Here is a 12074-nt window from a genome sequence, read left to right on the forward strand (position 1 = left end):
AACTGACAAGATGTTAATTAATAATATTAAACAAAATTCAATTCCACGGAAGGTGGTTTTATTACAAAAATTATTATTACTCTTTGTGAAAAAGAAAATACTAAAAGAATTCCATTTTCGATTGGATAGAACATTCACGAGTTTTTGGAATATATTGAATAATGAACTTGTTATTGGCCTATTTGGGGTTTCATATTTTTTCTCGTATGAATCTTCTGCATTTGTTTTGGAGCTTTAAGCATCTTTTAGAGAAAATCAAGTTCAAAAAAATCACATAAAATTAAGGAAAATAATTCCCGGGAATTCTCGCACAATTTCCCGGGATTTCGGGATTGAAAATATTGCGGAATTCCCGGGATTTCTTGTCCGGGATTTCCCGTGAAAAACTCTAATTACACTGTACATCAAAATTAACAAGTCTTTATATTGTTTCATTTATTATTAATTTTATTTGTAATATATAGAATACAGGTTGAATGAAATTACGTATAATGCTCCAACCACGATTTCGAAAAAAAATTTCTCAGGAATAAAGCAATATCTACGTTCATATAACAATGCTTTGTAGACGATTTTTTAAGAACTATGCCCTTAAAGAAAAATAGTCGGATAAGAAAAATAGACCGATTAATATTTTTGGATTTATATTTGCAACTCCATAAAGTAAATATATTCTGAATCGTTATAGATAGCGGAGTCGATATAGCCATATCCGTCTCTACGTCTATATGTTGAAATCAACTTTCCGCAGCCCCCAAATAACTTTCATACATGATTGGTACATCAATATAATTTAGGTTGCTATTTAAAATCTAAAAATCCAATAAATGGCTGAGATATAAGCAAAAACCCCGACTATCTCGATTTTTTTACTAAAATTTTATTTCTCCAGCCTAAAATTTTTTTACAAAATTTATTTTCACCAAAATTTTCAACATATTTTAAAGCAATATGTACAATTTCACTGGAACCGATATAGCCATATCCGTCTCTACGTCTATATGTTGAAATCAACTTTCCGCAGCCCCCAAATAACTTTCATACATGATTGGTACATCAATATAATTTAGGTTGCTATTTAAAATCTAAAAATCCAATAAATGGCTGAGATATAAGCAAAAACCCCGACTATCTCGATTTTTTTACTAAAATTTTATTTCTCCAGCCTAAAATTTTTTTACAAAATTTATTTTCACCAAAATTTTCAACATATTTTAAAGCAATATGTAGAATTTCACTGGAACCGCTTACATTTCAACCATTTACCGAGCATCCGACAAAAACCGTTAAAAATAACAAGTACGTCAACCAATACATATCGAAAACGTTAAGGATATTTAAATAATTTTAAACAATTTTGTGTAAAATCTCAATAATTACAATAATTAAAATACTTTTATCGTTATAGGTTTCGATAACATATTCACTTTGTTTCTCTTTTACAGTTAGTATCTTATATAAATGGGTTTTATTTTGCTAAAACTATTGATTTTGTTTAAACTTCTAATAATTGTTTATAAAATTGTTATATATTTTTTTTATAAAATCGATAACATATGTATGTATATTTGCTATAAGAACTTATAGCGTTGTGTATAATACAATATGTCTACTAATAAAAATAAAAAAAAAACTGTTTGATACTTAATAAAGATTTTGTTAAAGGGAGTATAAAATCTCTTGATTTATAATCGTTAGTTATCGAAATATTTATGTTTCTGTATAGTTATTATGTATGTATATAATTGTTATTTTATTTAAACTTATTTAAACTAAAGTTAAGGTTTTGTCCTAATACATCTTACGCTTGTTTGTTCGCTTTTGTTTGTTTGTTTTATCAAATTATGGTTGTGTGGTATGTATATTCCTTCCTTGTTATCTTCTAATTTGTTATATCTGTAGATGTTTTTGTTACATTCTCCAATTTCTGTAAAATTTCCTGTTGTAGATTCATGAATTTGGGGAAAAACTCCTCCATTAACTTGACTTTACGCTCCTCTAAACGTAAACGTTTACGATTGATTTCTCCTTGCTCCACAAGTATAACATTCTTTTTACGCACCTCCTCCAGGTAAAGGGTTTCCAAAGTTTCACTTGTTATGGGTGTAACGGTCGTACTGATGGACGATGAACGATTACGTTTACGGGGTGAAGCTGCTACAGCCACTGCTCGAGGTGGCTGCATAGCTGAATTGTTGTTATTAATATTAGCATGATTGGTAAAATTGACCATACTATTATCGGCTGCGACATTATTGATGTTGCTGTTATTGTGATTTTGTACAACCCGGTTCTTGATTAAGAGGGAATTTGGATTAGCACTTTGTATTTGTAAAGATTCCATATTTGTTGAATTTTCTGTTGCTGCCGCATGAGGAACTTGTGGAGGTAATGTTTGTTGTGTTAAGTGTTGATGTAAATGTGATTGATTATTGTGTATTTGTGGATCAGTTGTATTATTTATTGAACCATCTGTTGTAACAGCATCCGCACTTTGTTCATTAAATCCCGATAACTCGGTGAATCCCTCACATTTTAAATCATTTTCGATTTCTTGTTTGATTTCCAACTGATCGCTGCCAAATAGTTCAGTGCTGAAACTATTGCCGGATTGTGAATTGTTACAGAAGAGATTTTGATCGGATAATGAGGCCTGTAAATGTTTAAGATAATTTGGAATTAAAATAAAAATACATGTTTAAACAAATAGGAGAGCTATAATCTTTTATACCCTTCACCAAAGCACAGTTTCAGATAAAGATTGAAAACAATTATTGTTGAAAAATTCTTTTTGGTAAATTTTTTTTTTCAAATTGAATGAAAAACATTTTAATGATACAAATAAATTGTTGGTGAAAAAAAAATATTTTTTTTTAAATATCCATTGATGGATTACATATCCATATTGTCTAAGATTGCTATAATCGGCTGCGCCGAATCTTATAAACTTTACGATAAATATTGAAAACTAGTTTTGTTAAAGTAAATTAAGAAAAAGTTTGGTGAAAAAAAACTGAGGAAAAAAAGTTGGTGAACAAATTTAGGTAGTCGCATTGTTTTGCTTATATCTTAGCCAATTTTTTGCTGACTTTCTTTGTTTTAAATATCAACATAAACGAGAATATAGCAGATATATGTAAGTTATTTGGGATCTTTGGAAAGATGATTTCTACATACAGACATATATGATGACATGCGATTGAAAATAAAAAATATATAGAAATTATAAACGGGAAATGTAGAAATATAACAAATGATCCGATATTAGGAAGCTAATGGGTCGATTATGGATGGCAACCGAACTTGAGTTGCGTTGTCAGTTGCCTAAATGGTATTACGGATGGCAAGTGGCAGCTATTTCTGTTGCCAAACTGGCAAACAGAAATTTGTGGTTGCCCTCTGGCAACGCAACTGAAGTTCGATTGCCATCCATAATCGATCCATAATTCTTTTAGCCGGTTGCTTTGTAGTTCCCCTCAAGTTTAAGATCTATATTTTTATTGTAAGTTGGTCTCTATAAATATTAAATGTTTACTAGAGAAGCACTTCAACTAGTCTATATTTTCCCAAATAATTACAAATATGTAATAAGTTAACGATAGTAATTGAATTTTTATTTGCCGCTCGAGTTTAATTTTTATGGGAGTAGTAAGTTATCCCCCTATTACTTATGTTGAATCAGTCATATAAACTTGAAGTCGTGTAAAACTTTCCCTCTATTATTCCTATTTACTATCAAAAACAATTATCCTTAAAATTATCTAAATCTCTGCTACTTACACTGCTCATATTAACTTCATCTGTTAGCTGATGATCGGCATTAAGTGATTGGCTTAAATTGATGCCCTGCTCTGCTATAGTGGACATGTTAGATATACTGCTGGGTGAAGGAGGTTGGGTAAAACAGTTTTGTAATTCTGTAGGCGAAACATCTCGATTATTTTCCAAAGCCTCCAGTGGCACCGGTTCATCGTCTTTGGAACGATATTGATTCTTTAAGATTTTCTCCACAATATCATATTTTTTCCATTTGACAGCATTTTTATCCGCTTCCAAATGCTTTTTAACTTGCCTATAGAAGAAAAATAAACCATAAAATTAATTAATTTTTAATTATAAAAAAAATTAATTAAAAAATCCTACCTAAACTTGGCCCTTGTCTGATTAACCTTACACTGTACTTCTTCGGGCTTCACATCAATATTAAAACGTTCCCTCATCTCATCCGACCATTTGGCAAAGAATATTGTATTTTTGCCGTGTTTGGTCAAACGCCAATTTTCCCTACCCCATATTTCATGGAATTTCTCCTCTTCCTTGGGCGTCCAGTAACGCCTGTGTTTGGTTTTCGATTCGGCATCGGCATTGTTTTCCTGCTCATTCAAGGGATTTAGCGTCCCTTCGCTATTATTCTGTTCAGTTTGTGGCGGTGGTGGTGGCTCCGGTGCTGCCACGGCGGGCTCCGCCGTTGTTGTTTCTTCTGTAGTTTCAACTTCTTCCTTAGGGACTTCTTCATTTTCTATAATTTCCTCGTTTTTAACTTCTAACATTTTCACGTTTTTCTTACAATTATTTACTGGTTATTTTTATTTTGTATAAATTTTGCAAAAATTTTCTGTGTGTGAAATAATTAGTTTTTTATTGCAGCCGTAGCGGCGAAAAATTTTTGTATTTGCTGCACTGACCAATGATGTTAATGTAGTTATTTGCTTGTGAAAGTTAGCGATTTTGAAAACAATGTAGCGGGGAAAAAGCTTTAAAGCTTCTAAGTGGAGTTCTAGCGATTTGTTTTGTCAAAATGTATAATAAACTTGGACATTTTTGTGTTTGCAATTGTCAAATTTTATTGTTATACACAAATGTTACATGGAGACGGCATAAGTTAGTGTTTAAACATTTCCAATAAACACAAAACATTGAAATTTACCAGGGACAGGATTATAGTTATATTATAAAACATAATTTTTAATAATTAATTTTCAAGTGAAATTTTTTCACATTTTTTGTTTAATTAAAAAACTGTTTTTATTAATTGTTGTTATTAAAAAACTGAATATTTCATAAGTTTTATTTTATGGTTCAAAAAGTAAAACTTTATTTCTGCCTGTTTGTAGTACAAGAATGAGTATGACGGATTAAAATTTAATATGTGTTTTGTTATTTTATCATTTATTTCAAAAGATGAATATATTTAATTTTACAGAAATATAAAATCTTAACTCTGAACCATGGCAGAACCAAGCAGGTACAATTATTAGGGAGAGTTTTAAATATTTACCCCTACAACGTCAAATAACGCATTTACTCTCATCACTTTTTATTTTGTTTTCGCGATGTTTTGCACGTTATATTAAAACTAACACATATTTATTTGGAAACAATTTAATTTGAATTATATATTTCACGAAAAAAAAATTTTTTTAATTAATTTATTTTTGTCTAAGACATTTCGTTTTGTTTTTTTCTAATTTTCTTTTGTTTGACGTTATAGGGACTGTATAATTGAGAACGAACTTTCTAATAAATGTACCTTGCTTGTTCTGCCATGCTCTGAAAATGTATATATGTATGATCTTTTATTTTTGTCAATGACATATGAATTTTGTTTAAGTGTATCGATTTGTCTATTTCCCAGTACCTTTCTGGCAGCACGGCTCGAAAAATACAACTCTGTTACTTTCGTTAAGTTCGAGTACAGTTGTTGTTGTTGCTGCTAAAGTTTTGCACCCTATTTGTTTTGTTTATATTTTTTCTTGATAATTGCGACTGAAAACGTTTTTTTCTGCAATTAAATACATCTAATCTTACTTTTATTACCAAATTTAATAAAAATGACTGATGTGCAACCGAATGGTGAACCAAAAAAGATATATCTCACCAAACCCACTGAAACTCCAATAGTCAAAACTGAACCAACAACAACAGTCTATCCACAGTGGAGATCTTTAAGAAGTTGCTCTGGAGATCAGGTTCGTATACCACCTAGACGTCATCCGACACCGGTGGACAAGAATGTCGATGAGCATTTGAGTAATCATAAGAAACAACGTTACTGGAACTCTTGGGAGGAGCTATATCTGGTGGAATTGTGGCGTCGTTACAAAGATGAGTTGACCGTAGTAAATGTGCCTTTGCCGGTGTATCGTAAGATGATGATAGCTATGCGTAATCGTAATATGGTGGTAACAGCACAGGATTGTCGCCGCAAAGTAAATACTTTAAATACAAGATACAAGTAAGTGTTAGGGCTATAAAATTGTCGTCCCATTGGATTGGATTTAATATTAATGGTTTTTCATAATTGCCTAGGCAAGAGTTACAACGCATGGAGTCTACGGGTGGCAAGTCGGAGTGGCGTTTATTTTCTTTAATGCATTGTGTTTTACAGCCCAAAATTAAAGAATTTGATCCTTGGCATGAACTTAAGGTTAGTAATAGGCTACGAAATTTTTATAGTTTATACAAATATTTTTGTATTTTCTTTTATTTTACTAGATCATTAAAAAGTTATTAGATAAAATACCAAAACCTGTTGAGGTTGAAGTCCCAGCTCCTGTTATAAATAATAATAGCAATTATCAAACTACTCAGACACGAAATTTACCAACTTCCTCAAATGTCAATTCTTATCAGCCACGTACTTCTACCCAACCGCCTCTTTACACAAATACGCTTCCCTCAACCGCAGTTTATACAGATCCCAACTCTCCCTACAACAGACTCTCCTCATCAAAAGGTCTTTTCGATAAACCCTCTATTCTACCCTTCCGTAATATAACTGTGGAGAAAATCGAACAATTGCGCCAGGATAATAATCGCCTGTCCGAACAAAGGGATGCTGACTTAAAGTGTTTACACATGGAAGAGGAAAATTTCCGATGTTTTGAGACATTCATACGCATATGGACGGAGCAAAAAGAATTGGAATTGCGCCGAGTACAACTAATGTCCGAACAAAGTGTCATTAGCATAGAAAATGAGGAAAATCAGAGTGTGGAGCAGCAGCTGCAGGAAACCGTTGTAGCTAAATGATATATTTACTTACTATAGATTTTAATTATACATATTTTAGTTATTTTAAACATTCATTATTTTTACCACTTTATTTTAAATCTTTCCAGAATTGCGAAATTGTTTGTGTTGTGTAGAATTTAATTATTTTTAATAAAAAATTGACTTGATTTTAATATAAAACTGAGTAGATTTTCTTAAAAAACACCATTCTTATAAGAATCTGGATGCTGGGTTCCCAGATAGATAATATTCTTATGGGATAATGAAAAAATAACCGATATTTCGATTCCCAATAAGAAATCAGTGATCCAAAGTGTATAGGATATTTTTAATTGACTTTGTGACATATCTCGCAGAGATTTTCTACACGAAAACTACGTCAGACAGTCTGATAAGTGTCTGACAGAGATTTTCTACACGAAAATCATGTCATACAGTCTGTATGACAGTACGACATAATTTTCGTGTAAAAAATATTCAGGTCAGACTGTCTGACTTGATTTTCATGTAGAAAATCACTTTCAGACACTATCAGCCCAATTATGAATAAAAATTCCCCGGGAGTTTTTTTCCATTTTCTCATTTTTCCTATTCAAATTCAATGGGAAAAAACTCCCGGGGAGCTTTTTTTATTCATAATTGGGCTGTATATCAGACTGTCTGACATAGTTTTCGTGTAGAAAATCTCTGTCAGACTGTCTAACATAATTTTCGTGTAGAAAATCTCTGCCAGACTGTCTGAAAATCTTCATATCAGACTGCCTGTCTTGGGTTTCATTTGGAAAATTTACATGTCACTGTCTTGAGTTTTGTGTAGATAATCTTTATGTCAGACTTTCTGACATATTTTTCTTCTACAAAATCTTCAGATCACACTGTCTGCCATGGGTTTCGCCTAATAAAACTTCAAGTCAGGCTATCTGACGTTGTTTTCGTTTTGAAAATCTTTATGTCAGACTGTCTGTCTTGGGTTTCGTGTAAGAAAGTTTCATGTCATGGTTTTCGTCTAAGGTTTTGTGTAGGAAAGTTTCATGTCATGGTTTTCGTCTAGAAAATCTTCAGATCTCACTGTCTGACATGGATTGCGTCTAATAAAACTTCAAGTCAGAATGTCTGACGTTGTATTTGTCTATAAAATCTTTACGTCAGATGTCTTCGTGTAGGAACGTTTAATTTCACACTATCTGACATCATTTTCTTCTAGAAAATCTTCATGAGACGGCCTGACATTATTTTCTTCTAGAAAATCTTCATGTGAGACTATCTAATATGATTTTCTATTAGAAAATCTGGGGGTACAGATCTTGACAAATATTTATCATAACAATTAATGACGGTTGTTGTCAAGATAAAGTTGTCTGAACTAAAACACTAACAATATTGTCATAACGATGCAATAACACTAATAAATGGAGACTATACCTGATAATTTATCAAGTATAGACATAGGGTCATGTCGGCTCAAGATATTTGACTTATATTCTGTTTTATTTAGTTGAAAACAATTCGCTATATTCCTTTCTTTTTAATAAAATCTCTTTTTGTTTTAATTTTTTGACGTTTTTCTTTATCAATTTCAAAAATCAATCCATTTAACATATCGCTCATTAGTTAAAAATTGTATATAGAGTTTTCTTTTTTTAAATAAACTTAAAACTAGTTACACAAAAATTAAGAAAGCAATTAAAGAAATTGAATTTAATTTGTTTTTACTACTATATAATAAAATTATATTTATTTTAACCGAACAAGATAGTTTTAAACCAAAGAATGTTTAAAGCAAGAGAAAAATACTTAATATTAATTATTGAATTAAAAATGATTATATTATAAACATAAATAGAGAGAAAGAACATTAAGGGCATTTTAAAATTCTGTTTGTGGTTAGTTACAACTATTTTTAAGGGGAAACTAATTAAAATCATTAATCATGTTTATTTAAAATACAATATTAATTTACTTTTAACAAAATAATATAAATGTTTTATTGTTGTGGTTAGTATTGTTTTGTTTTTATCGATTTTGATTACAAATTTAACTATGATTTTAACTAATATTTCATAATTGAGTTTTGGGTGATTTTTTCAAAACGTTTTAATAATGTTTTTTCTTAGTTTCTGGTATTTAGTTCTTATAGTTATGTATTTTTGTTTATTTTGTAATTGTATAAGAATTCGTTAGTATTATAAATGCCTAGTAATTTAAACAATTGTTTATTAAATTATTGTTTTTTCCGTTTGTTTATGTTTTCTTTTTTCTTTTTAAAATATTTATACTGTTTGCCTGTCTGTGTTGTTAGAAGTATTTTTCGTTTATTTTGTTTTATTATCTAAAGGCCTAAATATGAGCATAGAGTAAATGCGCCAAATAGCACCAAAACTATGAGCATTATAGCTAACCAAGCGGGCATGGTGTCTGTAATAAAATTTCAATAAAATATTGATTTATTAAGGGTTTTCTTGTTAATGTATCATGAAAAATACTTACGTCTATGTTGCAAACTGTGTATGCACACTTTATTGTCTACGGATATCGATAAAACTGCGGCTTCGGTATCACTGGATATGGGTGGTCCTTCCTCATTGGTTACGGGCAAGAATTGTAGACCAGTCACAAACATTGAGTGAGCATTGGGTATATGAAGTACACGCTGAAGCAGAAGAAAATAGATTTTTTATTATTTCCTTTGGGAAATTTTAATGTTAAAAAGTTTCTCTCTCACCTGTAAACTAAAGCCAATATACATGGAAATACTACCCGAAAACATGCTACCAACGGCCACAAATCGTCCATCATCCCGTACTGCCAGCGAGGCTAAACTCTCATCTATGGCCACGGCTAAACGTAGTTTACCAGTCGTACAGTCCCATTGCTGTAAGTAACCCTTCTGCCTGCCCACCTTTCCCAGAGGATTGGTTATAGTAAATAGGCGATATTTATCACGTTGTGCCTCTATAGTACCATAACGACAACGTTTGAACAGATATTTAGCACCCTCTGGTGTGTCCCATTTCAAGTCGTACACCTTTTTCGATGTGGCTATATCCCAAACTACGCCCTGGCCATCTTTGGCTATAGTAATGATAAATTTCGAATCAGGACTAATATCAATATCATCAATTTCCTTAGTATGAGCTCTGTAATGAATAATATAGTTTAAATACCTTATTTACATTTAAAGTATATGAAAAACCTACTCTATATCGGCCGTTTTAATCATTTGAGGAAATGACCAGACTCTTAGGTGACCATCTGTACCTCCAGTACACATAACATGACCATTGGGAGAAATCCTCACCACTCTTTGCAAGGGATCTGCTGTTAGGAAATCTGTTTGTATGGAATCCGCCGCTTTAATATCAAATTTTAAAATACGCTTGAGATTTGCATTCTGATCCTGTGAGTTGGGCTTAGACTCGGGACCACCGGCAGCATGACCATTAGGTAAATCTTCTACACCTGATGCTGTTGTGCGTCTTTGTCTGACGCCATTTTCATTGCCATGCACATCTGCTGGTGATTTATGAGATTTTTCTTCTTGTGTTACCGAAATTTCCTCTTTGCCATCTTCACTCATCACCCTGGGATTAACAAAGTACATTTGACAGTGAGACTCTTGGCCAGCACACAAATAAGAACGTCTTCCATCATTGCGCACCGCAAAATTCATGACCACATTGGCTCCCGTTTCATGTCTAACCACCTCTTGGGCACAGAAATGTTGCCCATTATGGTAAATTTCATAAATTTCCTTAAAATAACAAGAAAAAGTGAAATTTTAATAAAAAATTCCTAAAATACTTGATTTACACAGCTTACAAAACCATTAGCTACTCCTGTCTTACTAGCGCCTCCTCCTCCCGCAACTAAAACATGTCGACTGGTTAGCATTTCCACTGCATACAAAGGAAAATTAACTCTGGCCAATAGACCATCACTAGGTTTTCTTGTTGGTGCCATGTCTTTCTTATCTCCGTCTTTGACCTTTCCCCCCTCTTGTTAACCAACTTCTATTGTTTTATTAATTATTGAATTTTATCAGCTGCTATTGTTACCACAAAATACTAGTTTTTCTTTCTTTTGTTGTAAAAAATTTTGTCACCAAATTAATTTTTTCTGTCAGGGTCTCGCCTCTTTTTTTCGTTTTTGCTGATTTTATTTTTAATAATTTCAGCTTTTTCTTAACTACTTCCCAGATATTTAAGGTAATCTTATATATTATGGCCTTATTTTAATAATTTATTGAACTAATTTGTTAATTTATTAAACAAAAACTAAATTTTTTATTCATTTTTTCTATTTTTTGTTGAGAAAGTTCCACGTACGTATTGTGGTTGTAGTGAACCGCTGTTTTCTTTAATAAATCAGTACGGCCTTATCGTCTAGAAAAAATGTTTGACATAAGACATGATAATGCAGTTTCGATAACATTTGTTGAGTTGTTATCGTTAGTTTGAAACAGCTGTGAGAGACATTTTTAGTGTTGTCAAACATTTGTAATGGGAAAAAATTATAAAAAGGAATGCCAATAAGAAAAAGCGTAAAAAACACGTTCCAACTTTGTATGCATGTAACTTTTATAGGGACGCGATACTGTCTGCAAGTGGATTTTATTTTATTCGAAATAGTGTCGCAAATATAGCTGGTATTAAAAAAAATGTCGGGCACCATATCTAAATAACAAAAAAAAACATCGAGCAAAATTAAAATCAAGAAGATTAGCTCGATCTGTGATCACTCATATTTCTTACCAAAAATCGATTTTTTATATAAAAACTCAAAATATCTAAATTTGCTAATAATTTGGCCAATAAGCGTTTAATCAAGAAAAAGAGCTCGATCTGTGATCACTCATATTTCTGACCAAAAATCGATTTTTTATATAAAAACTCAAAGTATCTAAATTAGCTAATAACTTGGCCAATAAGCGTTTAATCAAGTGTTCAAACAATCAAACAATTGACTTATAGAAACATAGAGACATCTGAAAATAATGTTTTTTGTCGGTATATTGAGAAAACCAAAATTGTTAACGGACAGTTTATTGGCCTAATAAATTT

At 31.6% G+C, this 12074-nt stretch overlaps 3 protein-coding genes across 3 annotated transcripts; 1 reads left to right on the forward strand and 2 right to left on the reverse strand.

The window, feature by feature from the left end:
• Nucleotides 1–410: 410 nt before the first annotated feature.
• Nucleotides 411–4641, reverse strand: LOC135952137 (myb-like protein I). The gene is made up of 3 exons (XM_065501941.1): nt 4144–4641; nt 3781–4072; nt 411–2653 (listed from the first exon to the last, which is right to left on the reverse strand). Exons 1-3 carry the CDS (start codon nt 4548–4550, stop codon nt 1883–1885), a joined length of 1470 nt encoding a protein of 489 aa, XP_065358013.1. The 5' UTR covers nt 4551–4641; the 3' UTR covers nt 411–1882.
• Nucleotides 4642–5709: 1068 nt separating this feature from the next.
• Nucleotides 5710–7194, forward strand: LOC135950234 (uncharacterized). The gene is made up of 3 exons (XM_065499766.1): nt 5710–6235; nt 6310–6427; nt 6496–7194. Exons 1-3 carry the CDS (start codon nt 5832–5834, stop codon nt 7030–7032), a joined length of 1059 nt encoding a protein of 352 aa, XP_065355838.1. The 5' UTR covers nt 5710–5831; the 3' UTR covers nt 7033–7194.
• A 1358-nt stretch (nt 7195–8552) lies between these two features.
• Nucleotides 8553–11378, reverse strand: LOC135951084 (prolactin regulatory element-binding protein). The gene is made up of 5 exons (XM_065500663.1): nt 10834–11378; nt 10212–10765; nt 9737–10151; nt 9502–9664; nt 8553–9429 (listed from the first exon to the last, which is right to left on the reverse strand). Exons 1-5 carry the CDS (start codon nt 10972–10974, stop codon nt 9344–9346), a joined length of 1359 nt encoding a protein of 452 aa, XP_065356735.1. The 5' UTR covers nt 10975–11378; the 3' UTR covers nt 8553–9343.
• Nucleotides 11379–12074: the final 696 nt, after the last annotated feature.

Source organism: Calliphora vicina, chromosome 2 (assembly GCF_958450345.1).
Source record: "Calliphora vicina chromosome 2, idCalVici1.1, whole genome shotgun sequence".
NCBI classification, from domain to species: domain Eukaryota; kingdom Metazoa; phylum Arthropoda; class Insecta; order Diptera; family Calliphoridae; genus Calliphora; species Calliphora vicina.

What these genes read in the sequence shown, in the direction of transcription:
- LOC135952137 (XM_065501941.1), bottom strand. Translation starts at nt 4,550, where the DNA reads ATGTTAGAAGTTAAAAACGAGGAAATTATAGAAAATGAAGAAGTCCCT. An exon ending in CAGACAAGGGCCAAGTTTAG is followed by an intron (nt 4,073 to 4,143) that starts GTAGGATTTTTT and finishes TTTCTTCTATAG; the next exon opens with GCAAGTTAAAAAGCATTTGG. An exon ending in ATGAAGTTAATATGAGCAGT is followed by an intron (nt 2,654 to 3,780) that starts GTAAGTAGCAGA and finishes AAACATTTACAG; the next exon opens with GCCTCATTATCCGATCAAAA.
- LOC135950234 (XM_065499766.1), top strand. Translation starts at nt 5,832, where the DNA reads ATGACTGATGTGCAACCGAATGGTGAACCAAAAAAGATATATCTCACC. An exon ending in ACTTTAAATACAAGATACAA is followed by an intron (nt 6,236 to 6,309) that starts GTAAGTGTTAGG and finishes ATAATTGCCTAG; the next exon opens with GCAAGAGTTACAACGCATGG. An exon ending in ATCCTTGGCATGAACTTAAG is followed by an intron (nt 6,428 to 6,495) that starts GTTAGTAATAGG and finishes TTATTTTACTAG; the next exon opens with ATCATTAAAAAGTTATTAGA.
- LOC135951084 (XM_065500663.1), bottom strand. Translation starts at nt 10,974, where the DNA reads ATGGCACCAACAAGAAAACCTAGTGATGGTCTATTGGCCAGAGTTAAT. An exon ending in CAGGAGTAGCTAATGGTTTT is followed by an intron (nt 10,766 to 10,833) that starts GTAAGCTGTGTA and finishes TGTTATTTTAAG; the next exon opens with GAAATTTATGAAATTTACCA. An exon ending in ACACAGTTTGCAACATAGAC is followed by an intron (nt 9,430 to 9,501) that starts GTAAGTATTTTT and finishes ATTTTATTACAG; the next exon opens with ACACCATGCCCGCTTGGTTA.